Raw genomic sequence first — 15,979 nt, 5'->3', positions numbered from 1 at the left:
TTTCTTTTGACAGAGTGTTTTACTTTCTTGACACCCCTCGGAATCCGTTTGCCTGGAGGTCTCTTCCTGGCCCTTCTTGCAAAAACCATCAGACCACCTGATCCTTCTTGAGATTCGGGGTCTGATTGGCGGCCGAATTTACGGACAGCCTTACCGATGACATCTGACGCAATATTTTTGGCCGCCGATTTCAGATGAGGTTTAGCTATGGCGAACCCTTTTCTCACCAGGGGTGCTACAAAACGAAATAATCTCGAAAATATAGAGCCAATGCCTCGCCCGTACATCACCGGGGCTCCATAAAAACCCGGCAGGGATCCCCCCGCTTGATTTTCATAATAACTCACAAAACGCTGGGGGTCGTGATCAATCATCGTTTTGTAAAAGATTGTCCTGCTTTTGACGGTCGGGAATGAAGTTTCACTACACTCTTGCCGTAGGTGAAATGTACTGGTTTGTTCTGATCGTTTTTTATTTCTATCTGTATATTCTCGATGTGCGTTCTGGTTACCGGTAAGTAATACGCAGGATTAAAATACTGAGTTACGGTATCGCCGAATGATCCTCTTATATCTACGGTTCTCAATAGAGGAGCAAAAGCATCGCCAACCCTCTGATGACTGACCACATTGGTATAACAGTATAGATGTGTTGAGCCAGCATTTATATCTGCGGGGTAGGCTGCTGATTTATCATCAAATTTGAGCCACTGGTCTGAATGTATTCCAAGCATGTAAGAGAGGGGTTTTGGAAAGCGGAAACGATACTGGGCCCCTCCTAGAAATTCGATTTTCCTGTGAATCGGACTATAGTATAAACTGACATCAGAGTCAATTTTTTTGAAGCAGGACCCTAGTTCCTCCATGAGCTGAGTTATGCTACTATAGTAACCAGCTCTAAACATATGAAGCCTTAACTTGCTATTCGGGGTCATATCGGGGGGTTTTGATTTCTTAAACCACTCAAAGCATGCTGCTTCCTTAGGTAAGTTATACCAGGTGTGTGGGTATGATATTTCTGTCAGGGCGACCTGCCACGAACCATCCAAGTGTAAAGGTTGTGCCAGGTTCACTTGATAACTAGAGCTTGTATTGTTTTGAAATACCTCTATGCTGGCATTGGACGGCAGCGTAATGTAGAACCCTTCATTTATCTCCATGGCTGTAATGAAGGACTGAGCGCTGATTCCGTATGCTTTTATACTTCTTTGATTTCGCCTGCATCAACCCAGCTGTTGAACTTTTCGGGCCAATTATGCCAAGATACAAACATTTGTTTTTTCCCCCTCACCACACGCCTTTTTAGAATTTTCTCGACTTGAAAAGCCTTGTCATTGGTTATCTTCACTTTTTGTAACTCTTTCTCATAAAAAGTCCCATTGATCTCTTCTCCATCATAATCTTTGAGCTTGTAAACAGGTGGCTGCCGAGGTAAGCCTTCAGACACCGTAAATAGTTCGTCAGTATAACTCTGCTCATATTTTTTATCAAATACCCCTCTCAATTTGGATATCCTTACAAGCTCGCCCTCCTTAAAGTTCATTTTGACAGCAGCTTTTTTACGTTGGCTAGAGGGGTTATACAGGTTCCGAAACACTTGAGCCGCATTTTCCTTTGTCACCTGCATTGGTGTCATTTTAATACTCCGGTGATAACTATTATTGTAACTGTCAATTAGTTCGGGTAAGATGTCTATATATCTATGAGTGTTTTTAGCTGTAAAATACCTCCACATTCTAGTTTTCAGCGTACGGTTAAATCTTTCTATCACACATGCCTTCATGCCACTGGCTGTTGTATAATGTGCAATACCTCTTTTCTCCAACAAGTTTTGAAAAACTTTATTAAAGAATTCTTTCCCCCGCGTCTGTTTGTAATTTTTTAGGGATCTCGCTGTGTGTTAAAACTGTATCAAAAGCTTTGGTAACCTCTATACCCGTCTTTTTCTTTAATGCTTGAGCATAGGCTTTTTTCGAAAACACATCTACGACTGTTAACAAATAATTAAAGCCATCATTATATTCGGACAGCGACTGCATATCACAGAGATCTGCTTGAAATTGTTGCAGCGGTCTGAGTACGAAAACTCTGTTTCTTGCAAAATGCACCCTTGCCGGTTTATGCAAAGTATATGCATCTTGCTCAGATAAATATTCTTTGACTTTCTCTACATTTATTTGTTTACCCATTTCATTCTGTACAGCTCTATGGAGTTTATCCACACCTCCTAAACTCCCTGGATTAGATGGATTGTAATACACCCTATGCATAACACGTTTCTCAGACATGTTTCCCGTTACAGCCCCGATGAGGTAATGAGTACAACAGTTTTTCTTACAATGCATTTTATTGATATGTCACACCCATGTATAGAAAAACATGTTACAAAAGAAGTAAAATATAAAAACAGATCAAAAATAAAACATACTTTAACGAAAAAGTATCAAAATAAAATAAAAACTCTTCCTAATGCTGCCAGAAGGCCCAAGCTGCTCTTGTAATCTTCATTTGGGTTTCGTCGTTCTCTACAAGCTGTTCGTATAGTTTCTCGATTTTAGCCTCAAAGAGTCTGGTGTTTCTGAGGTTGTGCAGAATCGCCTCGGTAGCTCCAAAGACTCTCCTCTCTGACACATGAAGGTGGTTCTGGTGCAGAGCGTCCCGAATGGCTGGAATGAAACGAACGGTCCACAGTCTCTTTACCACTTCATCATAGTGTCGATCCAAATAGTATTCATCGGTAGGGAATAAACACTCGTGCTGCCTCTGACTGGGGTGATCGACTTGACATCCGTTACATGTTTCCTTTCTGTAAAGGTACACGACTCTATCCAACAGATGAACTACAACCGCTTTTACCGTGTTCAGGAATGCCGATGTCCTAATACGTTCTGTAGCATCACCCTTGGGAGCATAAGGAAAGCATGGCGAATCAATGCCTACTGTTGTTGTTGATTCCTCTGGAGACTTGGATGGAGGTTGAGGCATATCCAGCCACCCCGTGATATCAATGTCAGCCATAGCGCTGTCCAGATCTGGTGTCCAAAATGTTGGTGAGGATGGCGGTCCTGTAGGCGTTTGATCCAGGCTGCAGATCGTGGTTTTTCTCAGATCCATGGTTGCTGCTCTCTAAAAATGTCCTTGCGGGGTCCTTACTTTTTAAATGATCTGCTGAGGTGGGTGGGACTTGTTATGTTGACTGTGGGGGCGGAGTCCTCTGCAAAAGTGAGGGTCCTTTTCACCAGTATAATGTCCATCGATGTCTGACTTTGTTTAAAAAGTTCTTTAAGCTTTGTAGCTTTTCCATCAATCATTTCCATCCATGCAGTCAGAGGCACCCTCAAGGACGTTTGAAATACCCCGCAGGTAGAATTAAAATACTCCAAAACAAAATCATCAGAGGAGTCCTTACCCAACGTCACCAAACGGCTTGAGCGGTAATACCAACGCCCAGAGGGTCCGCTTTTAGTTTCCCAGACGGTGCCTGTCAGGACTCTTCTCCCCTCTGGTTGTGTGGGAATATCTCCTTCTTCTTCCTCCACATTGAGGGGTAAGGATGCAGGCTCTTCTTTAATCTCGCATGCTGTTTGTGTTTCTTTGTTTTTCTTTGCAAATATCTTGTACACCTCTGGTTCCACGATGGTTTCTTGATGCACTACTTCTTCCGATACAATGGTTGCGTGTAGATCTCGGGAAGACACCAGAGTTAACACAGCCCAATCTGTTGAGGTCAGTGTCGCTTTAACACTACGGGGTCCATACGTTTCTCCATTCTTCAGATTGTATAAATGCAGTTCATTAGCCATATAGTTGAATATATAACCCCAAACATCGCCATTTTTTAGAATCCATTCTTCGTGAAGTTCTTCGGCTGTAGGCGTCTGAACCCGGCATACAAACTGCATTCGTTTCTTGATTGGAGCACCCAACGGATGGCTGTAAGTTGTCACCGGTGTCTCGCTGATTAAATTCATATCAAGACGTCTCTTGGCCATTTTCTCTCGACTTGAAAAATATTGAAGAGTGACGCTGGCTTTTTATTTAAAACAGCCCTAAAGCGAGAGGGGTGAGGGGCGGGGAAAGTGTGTGTGTGTGTGTGTGTGTGTGTGTGTGTGTGTGTGTGTGTGTGTGTGTGTGTGTGTGTGTGTGTGTGTGTGTGTGTGTGTGTGTTCCTCCTCCTTCACCATATGTTTTCTCCCCTCATGTCCTGTCATGTCCTGTTTGCAAAAACAGAGAGGTTTAAATATATGTTTTTTAGATGCTTTTACTTTTGATTAATTTCATGTTATTTGCAAGTATTTGTAAGTTACATTCGATACTGTATACAGGATTAACCACACAGGAAGTGGTTAGGAGGCGGGACATATATCCTAGGCATATTAATTGATTGAAAACAACGGCATTTTATTTTTCTCATTTTTTTAATTTTAATTTAATTTTAATTTTATTTTGTAAACCGGAAGCGGGGGCGGGACATCCGCCGGAAGCGGGGGCGGGACATCCGGTCGAACGAGGCGGGACTTCCGGTTTTCAAAATAAAAATAAAAAGGCGGGACTTCCGGTCAAATAAGGCGGGACTTCCGGACAAAAGGGGCGGGGCGACCTGTCACTTTTTCTGCATACTAATGAGATTGATATGGCATTTGTATCACTACTACCGTGATTTAATTGTAATACACGTTTCAAAGTGATGCCGAAGTAACTACATACTGATAAAAGTTAGTAAAAACCATGAATTAACGCTTTGACAAGTCTGCAGACAAGACGGCAGGCGAAAAGCTTTTAAAATGCGTGTTTTCTGAATCGGATTCATCAGGCTAAACTAACCTGTAGCTGCTCCGTTCACACTCACAACAACATCATACAGACATAAATAAAGCAGCGACTGTATTCGCCATGACATAGACAGTCTGTGGTTTGTACATGTTTAACTTTTGTCCAGTTTCTGAACATATATGAGGAGCTGTGAGATCTGAGTGTGTGCTAACGGCTGATGTGTTGGGACCATACCTTGTGGGACCATGGTTGGGACATATTTCGCTGTCGGGTGTTGACCAATCACGAAGCGTCATTTCTTGACTGGCAGCAAAAACAACCAGTCACAGCAGTGCTTCTCTGGCTGGCTCTGTCCAATCACAAACAAGAAGTGTTCTCCCTAAAGGAATACCCTTTCCGTCCAATGTGAAATGCTGTGGTGTTTTCTGAAATGCTGTGGTGTTTTCTGAAATGCTGTGGTGTTTTCTGAAATGCTGTGGTGTTTTCTGAAATGCTGTGGTGTCTTGCACTTCAGGGCCACCGTACTACGGGCCACCGTACTATTTGGACTTGTAGATCTCGGCAGACTGGCAACTTTAAAAGTAGCTCTCGGTTCAAAAACGGTTGGGCACCCCTGCTGTATATGCACCAAACACTATTTTTAGTGTAAAATATTACAAGAAACCGTATTAATATTCTGATCAACCAAAATATTAGTTTGTTATTAGATTATTATCTTAAACTCTCAAAATCAATATCCAAATGTCGTTTAGTTTTTTACGTCACTGTAATTAAGGAATTCCACAGTGAAAATCATGAAAATGTAAGTCTGAAAAAGGCCAGAAATACTATCTTAAGAAAAAAAAAAACGACATTTAGTGTATCGTGTAAACTGGTCCTACTAGTATGTGCAATAAACAGTATGTTTTGACATCATAACTAATTGAGAGGATAGGTCAATTATTCAGTGTTGTTATATTAAAAGCAATGGTATGCTTAGTATTAAAGAAACGTATAATTAGTCAGTTCATGGAAACTCACGTGAGTGTATTTAAACAATTGTTAAGGCTATTGAATATATGACAATGTTGTGAAACCCCCCCCCAAGCTCTCTGCAGCTTAAATTAATTGTTAAAAGGAATAACTGACTCTCTGTTTCCTCTGATTTATAAGTGACTGTTTCTGTGTTAATAAGTGAGCCAGCTCTCCTCCGCAGAGAATATACACTCTTTTGTACTTATTGGAAGGTTTATATCATAAAGAACGAGTAATGGACTTTGCTGAGCTGCCTGCATTTTAAATGAGCCTTGACACTTTATACACAGTCAGGTGGAAACAGAGAGCTCATTAGGAATATTGTCTGTAAACACAATTTAAAAGGTTAAAAGGACGAAGGCAGAGTCAGAAGATACTTTGTTTTCTGCCTGACCTGATGCATTGTTGCTGAATGTTGTGTGTGTTTAGGACTAAAATATTACAGTAAATAAATATATATTTGTCTTTAAATGAAATTTGGACCTGCTAATTTGTTTGTTTGTCTACTTGTCCACACATTCATATTATTAAAATGTGATCAAATAGATTTTAACAAAACAAAAATTATAATGTACTTTTTCAGGCATTATTATAAAATTGATTTTATTTCTTGCACATTTTCGTTCTTCTTGCACTATTTTATATCTTTTTATGCCTTAAATATTCTGTATGTTGCTTTTTTAGAGGAACTACGATTTTAAGCTGTAGCTGTTGCATGTGACAAATAAAGCTTTTGATAATGTAGAGTATTAAAACTCTTTGTCTTCGACAGTGATAGTGGAGGCTAAACTAAGCTTTTAGTTTCAACACTCCCAGACGCACAATGGCCGCCTCACATTCCTCTGAGTTTCCTCTTTCTATTGTTTGCATCAGAAGTGGACACAGAGGGAGGTCCAGGTTGACTTGAGGAGACATCGTGCTCGCTTTGATTTAGATCAGAAACCAGTCGGTCTGCATAACAAACTGCATTCCTGCTGCAGAGCCCTGCCCACACACTCTGCCCACACTCTGCCACACACACACACACACACACACACACACACACACACACACACACACACACACACACACACACACACACACACACACACACACACACACACACACACACACACACACACACACACACACACACACACACACACACACACAAAACAGAGGCTGATACCTAAACAGTTTGAGAATAACTTTTTCAAATGATTTTTTCTTTCCTTAAAGGTCTGGGAGGAAAGATAATGGAAATGTGACTTTGTAGCAAGGCGAAGAACCTCTCTGAATCATTAAACCCCGAAACACTTCAGTTATACTTTCATAAAAGTATAATATTTTCCAGAAAACCATTATTTTTTACTGTGACTTGTACTTATCTGATGCTATTGCTTTTGACAAACATTATTTTAATTGTATTCTACATTCATGGGGTGTAAAGTATTTATAGTTTGTTTCCGTGATGTGGGATATGCTATCTTTGTTACTTTGTTGTTCTTTATGTATATATGTTTTTAAATACTTTTTTGAGTTGAATTTGAGTTGAGACAAATAACAATTTCTGCTGCTTTGACAGACAGTACATTTGACACAGTGATATAAAATGGAAAATAACTATAAAGCTGACATGTATTGGTTAAATACACAGCTGGAGGAACAAAATACTTTAAAAAAATTATTATTATGCAAAAATGTTGTTGCTTAAGATGCACATTTGAAATAAAGTTAGAAGGAGTTTGTGTTATAATTGAGGCATGAAAAAGCCACTGAATATTACATGTTCATTCAAGCTTAACCTCCAATATGTCTGTTCATTAAACACTTAGTTTGAATCTTCCTCTGAAGGGGCTCTTCGCCATAAGAGTCCACAGTACCCCCCACACCCCCTCGCTTACTTGCACATGTGAGCCCTTGCTGGAAGATGTAGCGGCAGCACACATCACACCAGGTGTCCTCTCCTTCGGACTCGAAGATGTGTCCCTCCCCGGACTCCTCTTCCACCCTGGGGTCCCTCTCTCCGGGGGAGAAGATGGTCCTCACATCCGGGGGTCTGAACCCCTTCTTCCTGACCCGGGGAGGCCCTCCTCCACCTTCCATCCCGGCTCGCTCTCCGTTCCTCACCTCGGGGCTCCTCTCCGGTGGCTTCACCTCCGGGGTCGCCCTCTCGCTCCAAGCCGCCTCCAGGCTCTCCAGGCTGGCCGCCTGCGGGGACGGGGGGTGCCGCCGGACGGCTCGCACCGCCGCGCCCTTGTTGGCCTTGGATATCCGTATTTTAGCGCCCGGGGGCGGCCAGGTAGCCTCCGGTGCCTCGCGCAGCGTCCCGAGGGATTTGTTCACCTGCACGGTCCGCACGAGGATATCCTCCGTGACCGAGGAGCGCGTGGGGACGTACTTCCGAACCTGGTGCACGACGTTAAACATCACGCACACTCCTGCTCTGCTGCCCGGTGGAGGTGTGAGGAGCTGCTTGACATACCGACAGGTGAGACGTCACCGGTGACACTGACTGTGTCCTCCTGGCGCTGGTAATGGTTGCGGGTGAGCAGGTTGAGGCGGTGAGCGAGAGCGGCGGAACGGGTTGGATCTCATTTCACAGAGTGAGGTGTCAAAACAGCTTGTTCTAGTAAGGACAGCATGCCAAACTCAGTACAAAGAAATGCTCATTTAAAGATTATATTCTTTTCAAGAGGCGTGTACTCTTTGCAATCTTGATTACAATTCTCACTCTATTTATATGAGTATTATCTTTAATTCGGAAAACATTTGATCCATTACAAGCCCACATGTGATTAACTTACAAATATTATTTTTGATGTGACCTGTTGCTCCCGATGTAACATTGGCCAAAAATAACTTCCCGGTGTACACGTCTTAAAGTTGGGATATAATTGGAGCAACGTGCTTTACAGTTTATTTAGATATTGATCAAAACTCAATACAAATAACGTCTCGTTGGTCAACGTATTGGAACAGTACGAAGACAAAAAAATAAATGGTTAAAAAAGTGGAGTGGAAGTGGAATTTGCCCTTTCTAGTTTGACCACAATGTGGCGCCATTTCCACTTTATTTAGCAAGAGCATGTTTCTGCATAGGAATGTGTAATTATAAAGTAACAGCACGTCAAGTTATTACATACTGTACCCTGCACAGGACGATGATTCTAACAATTCAGTAAATCATATGAGAGATCCTTAAACATATTTTGTTTATTGACCCTTGCAGTACTTATGTCATATTAATTGGTTACTTTTGACATAAATATATATTACTATGTTTTGATATTAAATTGTCTTAATTTACTGTTCGTTAATTGATAAAAGTTGAAGTTACAAAAAATAAAAACATAATTTAAGGAGTTAAAAAAACAGGAAGAAAGGACACCTTGATATAAACTGAGATTGAATTACAATGAACAGTTTATTTCAAGTCATGTACATTAGCATTCATGCGTAATTCTGACAGTATATAAGTTTCTTTGGCACCTTTTGTCATAAGTAAAACAATTAAAACCTGAAATGCCGTACACAACACCAGGAACAATTACAGATAACCCACATTGTGCATCCCTCAGAAACTCTTAAAAACATTCATTTTTTATAAAAAAGTGCAAATGCTACAAAATGTCATTGTCTTAGGCAAATACAACAGCATAAATAGTTCTAATTTAAAATTGCTAGTTACCCTTCATCTCCCTGAATAACAATTTTTTTACAAAATAACACTTAAATCGCAAACAACGGTAATTATCAATGGCAGGAAAATAGTTTTGTGTTTGGCTAAAGTTTGTTGAAAAACCTGAACAATACAAATATGTGTGCTTTTAATCCCAGAATAACACAATTATATATTATTCTAATGCCTGCAGCTGCGGATACGTTAATGCTCTGGGCTTTATTTGCATGTTAGTTGAAGTGGCAGAATAATACAGATGTTTCCTGAGTCTGATTTGAGTCCTTTTGAATGTTTTAGAGAATGTTCTGTTCACTCGATGTCCTCCTCATCGTCAGTGTGAAAGGCTTCCTCCTGTGAAAGAGGGGAAAATACAGATATTGAAAGAGTTGAAGGTCAAACTAATTGTTTTAAATTATATCAACAGGTGGTGTGTTGCTTACATATCCGCCCTGCTGCTGGGCCCAGGAGGAATAATACTGCTGCAGATATCTGGCTCCGTGGCCCAACAGTCGGTTCGTGGGCAGTGTGTGGAGCGCTGACAGACGGGTGGTGGCCTGCGGGGAACACAAACAACTTCAACTGTTAGCTAATGAAAATGGAAGAAACCCTGGGGAGAGCAGCAGAGGAGGATCCCTCTCCCCTGACAGACAGACGTGCAGTATACGTCATGTTTATAGATTTAAAAAGATAATACATTTACATGTTGGTCAGTTAGGCAAAGCTTTTCACTTAAAAAGGGATAGTTAGGTAGGTTTGTATGAGGTGATTTAAGTTCAGCGTGTCCCCAGTTTGGAGAAACAGACACGAGAACCAGCAGGAATAAAAGCAATGTACTGCTGTGGACGCATCAGATCATGTTTTTAGACGTCTAAAAACATCAATATAATTGTACGTTTTATGAAGAATATTTTTACAACTTCACCTCAAACTAAAGTCATTATTGATGCTCCCTTCAAAGTGTCCAATGTCCATTGAAAAAACCCAGTAATTTAACCTCTCAGAACACGGAAACGGTTGATCTACTGGTTCCTTGTTTGTGTTTTTGTGTGATTTTAGTGTTTCAAATTGGTTATTTCAAATTCACCAAAGTCATACAATAACAAAAACTAAACGACTGAGACAAGCAGAGAGGGTAGACAAGCAAACCAATATTCTGAGAGGTCAAATGACTGCTTTTCTCAAAAGAGTCTGGTGGCTTTACATCCGTTACATTCCTCCATCTGCATCTACTGTAGGTATTGGTAATACACTGATGAAGCTAGATAACTCATACAACCCCACTTCAAAAGATTCAAACTATCCCTTTAACATTAACGTTGTCCTCACCTCACAGATGACAGCGATCTGAGTTTTGGGAGATGCTTTTGGCCCCGGGGAGTCTGGGTCGGGGCTCCTGAGGCCCATCCTCATGAGAAGCGTCTGCATTAGCATCCTAAAGAAGTTGTAGTCCGAAAAAGGTTCTATGGGTATACCAGAACCTTTCAGCTCCTGGTGGAGACAACAAACAATTTATTTAGGTTAGGACTCAACGAACAGAGGAGAAAACTGATCTGCATTTAACACACTGAAATATGTTGTTTTTTTTAAATAGGCTTAAAGTCACAAAAATAATTATTTTTTTAACACAAATTTGACCAAATTGGCTCAAGGAACAACATGAAAAAATAAAAAACGCATTACAAACATGAACGACTTCCACATTTTGCAGTGAAAAAGTTTCCTATAAGAACATTGAAAAGGTTAAAGGAAACTTTAGATATCTGTAAAAGTTGTTTCTTACTCTCTCGTCCAGTCGGTCTCCAGACTCCCTGAGCAGCAGGCCGATTATCCTCTCCACGTTCTCATCTAGGAAACACGACGCATGATTAACAATCACGTCCAAGAAGATAACAAATACCTCATTACTACAAAATCACCAACATTTTCTTCAGCTTTGATCAAACCAAGTACATGGTAAACACTAAAAGGCCATGTAAAGCATAATTGCCTGTATTTAATTTAAACAATTGATCAAATCATATATGTCAGAGAATGTTTCTGATGTGTTGAGGGAGGCTGGTTATGGTGAACAGTCTCTTGAGTGTGTTTGAAACAGTGATTTTATTAAGGGGATGATCTTCGCTCCATTGTAGGTTTACACCTGCAGGTGATTTAGAAGCATTCATCAGGTGGAAATAAGAGGTTTGGAGAAGAATGTCAAATTGCAGTAGGCCTGGTATTTCTCTGAAAGACTTTTATTCTGAAGGGCTGAATCCGAAACTCACCTTCTGCCGCGTCTGTCTCTATATAAGGAGGAACGAACGGGATCTCATCAGCGATGTCTGTCAGTCTGCTCGCTACCTCTACATCTTTAAGATCATCCTCCTCTTCTTCCACTAGGTACGTCACAACCTCAGCTGTCCCTATAGCTGAAATAAATAATAAACAGACAAATACAAAATTAGCACGAGAGAATAAGCACACGTAACAAGTCCGAGCCTGTTTCTTAGACGGGCTTTTCCAAAGAATAAAACAAATCATCCTGAAAAGAAACCCCCAAAATGACCAACTGTTACTTTAGGGAGAAGCCACGAGGTCTGACTCAGAGCCTGCTGGGGGAATGATCTGGAAGAACATGTTTACAACGACATTTAAACGCCTTGACTTCATTTGAATAAACGGATATATTTAATTTGGCAAAAGAACAAAACAAGATGACTTGGCAAGAGTCAAAGAATAATTGGGATGGGAACAGTTTCATGCTCCTTTTAAATACAGTTTCGTCTTGACTTGCGTTTTGCCATTGTACTTTTTCATAATTGTATATCCAGTGGCATCTTAAATTGTATGGACTTATCTGGTTTTGTCAAGAGTCTTTGGGTATCTAGAAAGCTACTTATAAATACAATTTATTTGTATTGTAGTTTTAAATATCCCAAGTATTATGTATTAAATGTATACCCCTGAAACCTCCAGAGCTTTAGACTTTCATAGTTATTTTTAAGACATATTTGAACTTTCTTCTGTCAAGATTATTGTTCAAATGAATCATTAAACAACATCAACTGTTAGATTGAGCCCTTCCGATCATACAGGAGATGTAGTGGAGTAATCTGGGGCTGTTGCTTCATACTTACGGGGATCTAAAGAACGAACTTCCACGCCATCATCAGGCCTCGTATTGTATGGCTCTTCTCTTTCTTGTTTTCCAGATCTGATACAGCTAAGAAGTTTGGGGAAAAGATTCATCTTCATCTTCTTCGTCTTCTTCTTCTTCTCCTGTGTTTCAGTTTGAGGGGAGAGTTTGTTATCGTCTGTGCCCCCCGTTACTCGAGTCTGTCTGTGCTGTGCAGGTGAAGTTCTTTTTGGCTGTCTCTTGTTGAAGTAGGCCCTGAGTATCCTGAGCTCCACCGAGTCCTCCATGTCGTCCGAGTCTGAGGTAGCTTTAGCGTCACAGTTAATACTGCTGTTCAGGCCGGTGTGGTTGTTAAACACGTCGTGGATCTTCACGTGCCCGTTCGCCATGTTGCTTCACTGTAGATGAATACAAATTAAATCATGAATATGCTTATAAAATTGAAAGAGAGATAACCCAACAATTCAAATTTGCAGCAAGAGGTGCTTTCACATCTCCGGACTTTAGTAGTAATTCATATCCTTCTATTTGTCTTGTGTTGTTATTATTCTTTAAATGTCTGTTTTTTGCTATTTTAAGAGTACTTTGGTTATATTTACAACTGCAACTAGTGATCACATTAATTGGCCAATACAATGTGAGAAAAATGTGACAAATGCCTGATTGACAATGATCCATTACATAACAATTGAACATCAAAAGCCCAGATGTTTTCATTGTATATTAATACAAACCAGCAGAGCAGCACATTTAAGAAATATCTACACAACTGATACATTCACTTTTCAGTTTTTATTGATTAGGGAATGGATTCTTTTAAATCATTATTTTCCTGCTGCAGATTATTGTATGGTTTTTGTTTTACTGCCTGTATTTTGCTTCCTCCTTAGAAAGTGTGGAATTAACATTTATCTAATACTGTAAATTGATCTCATCTATAGTATAATAATGTACAAATCCCTTTAATCTTTATTTTATAAACTGTTTTGCTTTATTCTGTTACTGTTTTACAGCAATGTGTCGCCCTCTGTTGGGTGCACACATTGCAGTAAAACTGGGTCATGTCGAAACAGTTTACCATAAACTGTTAAACAACTTAAAAACAACCTGCCTTTTTCGCAAAAACACCAAAAAAAGGGACCAGGATTTGAACAATAAGGTTATTTACTGCTACACGACATGTTTCACTCATAAGAGGCACTTTGAAACGGTATTTGAAGCCACTTTAGATGCATTAGAGAGCAAGACTAGTGTCAGTTACGAATGTTGAAGTGTCACTGACTCACTGTACTGTAAAAGTACACTTTACAAACATCATTATTAGTTTGTCTAACTTCACTTCACTGGCTACCATGGTTAAGGGTGGCCATACAACATGCTAAGTATTATAACAAAAAAAGTATTATACTTTTTGGACAACTCTTTGGTTACAAAATCTGACAAAGCTACATGTTCAATGTTAATTATTAATGAAGCAGTTTTAAATTGACGATATCAAAAAAGGTTAACTTTCGTCATTAAGCTAGTCAAACCAACTTTTTTAGGCAAGTATTAACTTGAATAAACTGCCTGAAAGTACAAATACACACTTAATAACACTAACTCCATTCAAATATAGCATTTTAAGACATAAAACATGAGTACTTACGGTCGAAATGATTAAAAAGTAGCTAAATTATCCGGAAAGGATTCTTCTTCCACTACCGCTCAGCAACTGATCCTCTGAAGTTTTAAAGAGTCGGGTCACATGTCGGGGTACGTCATCACGTATTTTGACGTCTTACATGATGATGCAATATTAGTATTACCGGTACTTTTCAGAACGAGGGACATTGAGTGCACACGATCAACAACACAACAAATACACATACATTTTGATTTCTATGATAATGTTGGGCTTATTTTCACAGTTTAACCAAAAGTAGATACAATTTTCCATATGTGAGTACTCTGAAAAAAGCCTACAAAATTATGTTTTACTACATTGCTCCTTCTAGCCGAAACACAAAGGATTTCTTACTAAAAGACACAGTAATAAATTATGATTTGCAACTTTATAAAATTATAGTATTACTCAAATGAAATTACTGCACAACCTTTATATCTCTCAAATAAATATGTATGTTTTTTTTCTTCCCATAACATTTTAAAAGTTCACCAAATGTATAACCGATCAGTAGTTGGAGTTTTTTGTTGTGAAAGAAACTTCTAGATCCTTTTTGTATTAGTGATAAACAGAAAACCAAACATGCTTTTGTTTTGAGTATTCGTGTCAGTTATGAAATACTTATCAAAATACTTCATTGTTTTACGAGGAATTCCTTTTTCCAAGAAGTGATCCTTTTATTTTCCTTTACACATTGCTCCCATGCCTGACTCATGACCTCAAATAAGTGCAACTCAGCCTTTATCCAAACATGACTCAACCTGATGCTGACTCAGCGGTCATGTTACTCTTAATATAATAAAATTAATTAAACTGATGATACATACTTTGACATTTTAAACTGTTGATAAGAATTAGATCGTTTAAAGGGGACACAAGTGATTTAACAGAAAAGTGAAGTTGGGAATCAATGGTCTAGAAAAGGCTATGGAAGCCCATTTCCACTAGTGAAAAGGAAAACTGAAATAACAAGTCAAGATTATGAGATAAAATGTCACAATTGGGAGAAAACAAATAGTGAAAAAAGGTTGAATAATAATAATAATCTGTTTTAGAGCTTTTGGTTGTAATATGAAATGTACAACCAAAAGCTCCTTAATTCTGGATTTTTTTTTGAAGACAATATGGGCAAGAACTCCTTTAACTGCTCAATAAAAATAGGAATTTGGACGGTTCAGTCCACAGAGGGACGTTTTGATCTCACTTCTTTTTCCCAAAGGTATGTTAGTCTGTTACATGCTGGCAGTAAACACTGGAAACTCCCGCCCATGTGACTCAGCGTCTCAAAAGCCTCACAGTCTTATGTCACATTCAGGGTTCTCACAGCTGTATGGAACGTTTATTTCCTCTTGGATTTCTGAAGCACAAAGAAGATTTAAAAGAGGTTAAAGTGTTTGAACTGGCAGCATGTGACCAATTAGAAATATATCAGCACTTTTTGACTTTTGAACACACCAATATAACTTTACACACCCTTTAAAACAACTGGTAATGATTTACAGGAATGTTTTATACCATACTGAAGGTTATCAGATATTAACAACCCTAGTGTCTAGGTTAGTACTTCAAATATTTTTTAATATATATATATATATATATATATATTCAAACTTTAAATATCCTTTTATTTCCTATATTCACCCTTTCTACACAATACGGTTTGAATACACCTTACTGTTTTTCTATCTTTTTTAATGATTTAGGTCTATTTTGCTGCTTTTGTGAAGCAGCAAAATAGCAATTTTGAAAGT

General features: G+C 39.2%; 2 protein-coding genes across 2 annotated transcripts in view; both read right to left on the bottom strand.

The window, feature by feature from the left end:
- The window catches only part of rassf3 (Ras association domain family member 3), a 106,834-nt gene extending 98,579 nt beyond the window's left edge, over positions 1 to 8,255 (bottom strand). Inside the window, exon 1 of the mRNA XM_034112515.2 lies at positions 7,670 to 8,255. Coding sequence (XP_033968406.1) covers positions 7,670 to 8,195 — 526 coding nt within the window. The 5' untranslated portion in view covers positions 8,196 to 8,255. The remainder of the gene's footprint in view (positions 1 to 7,669) is intronic.
- A 918-nt stretch (positions 8,256 to 9,173) lies between these two features.
- On the bottom strand, positions 9,174 to 14,300 carry LOC117439331 (apoptosis facilitator Bcl-2-like protein 14). Its single transcript, XM_034075238.2, has 7 exons — positions 14,211 to 14,300; positions 12,564 to 12,960; positions 11,712 to 11,855; positions 11,228 to 11,292; positions 10,774 to 10,935; positions 9,888 to 10,001; positions 9,174 to 9,798 (listed from the first exon to the last, which is right to left on the bottom strand). The coding sequence occupies exons 2-7, from the start codon at positions 12,949 to 12,951 to the stop codon at positions 9,757 to 9,759; spliced, it is 915 nt and encodes a 304-aa protein (XP_033931129.1). The 5' UTR covers positions 12,952 to 12,960; positions 14,211 to 14,300; the 3' UTR covers positions 9,174 to 9,756.
- Positions 14,301 to 15,979: the final 1,679 nt, after the last annotated feature.

The sequence above is a fragment of the Pseudochaenichthys georgianus genome, chromosome 23 (genome assembly GCF_902827115.2).
Source record: "Pseudochaenichthys georgianus chromosome 23, fPseGeo1.2, whole genome shotgun sequence".
Taxonomy (NCBI): Eukaryota; Metazoa; Chordata; class Actinopteri; order Perciformes; family Channichthyidae; genus Pseudochaenichthys; species Pseudochaenichthys georgianus.
This window is presented reverse-complemented; position numbering and strand designations above follow the sequence as displayed.

Bases quoted from the DNA above. Each gene is read 5' to 3' on its own strand.
- LOC117439331 (XM_034075238.2), bottom strand. From the start codon at position 12,951: ATGGCGAACGGGCACGTGAAGATCCACGACGTGTTTAACAACCACACC. The intron at 11,856-12,563 runs GTAAGTATGAAG...TATTTATTTCAG, and splicing joins AGTTCGTTCTTTAGATCCCC to CTATAGGGACAGCTGAGGTT. The intron at 10,936-11,227 runs GTAAGAAACAAC...TGTCTCCACCAG, and splicing joins GAGACCGACTGGACGAGAGA to GAGCTGAAAGGTTCTGGTAT.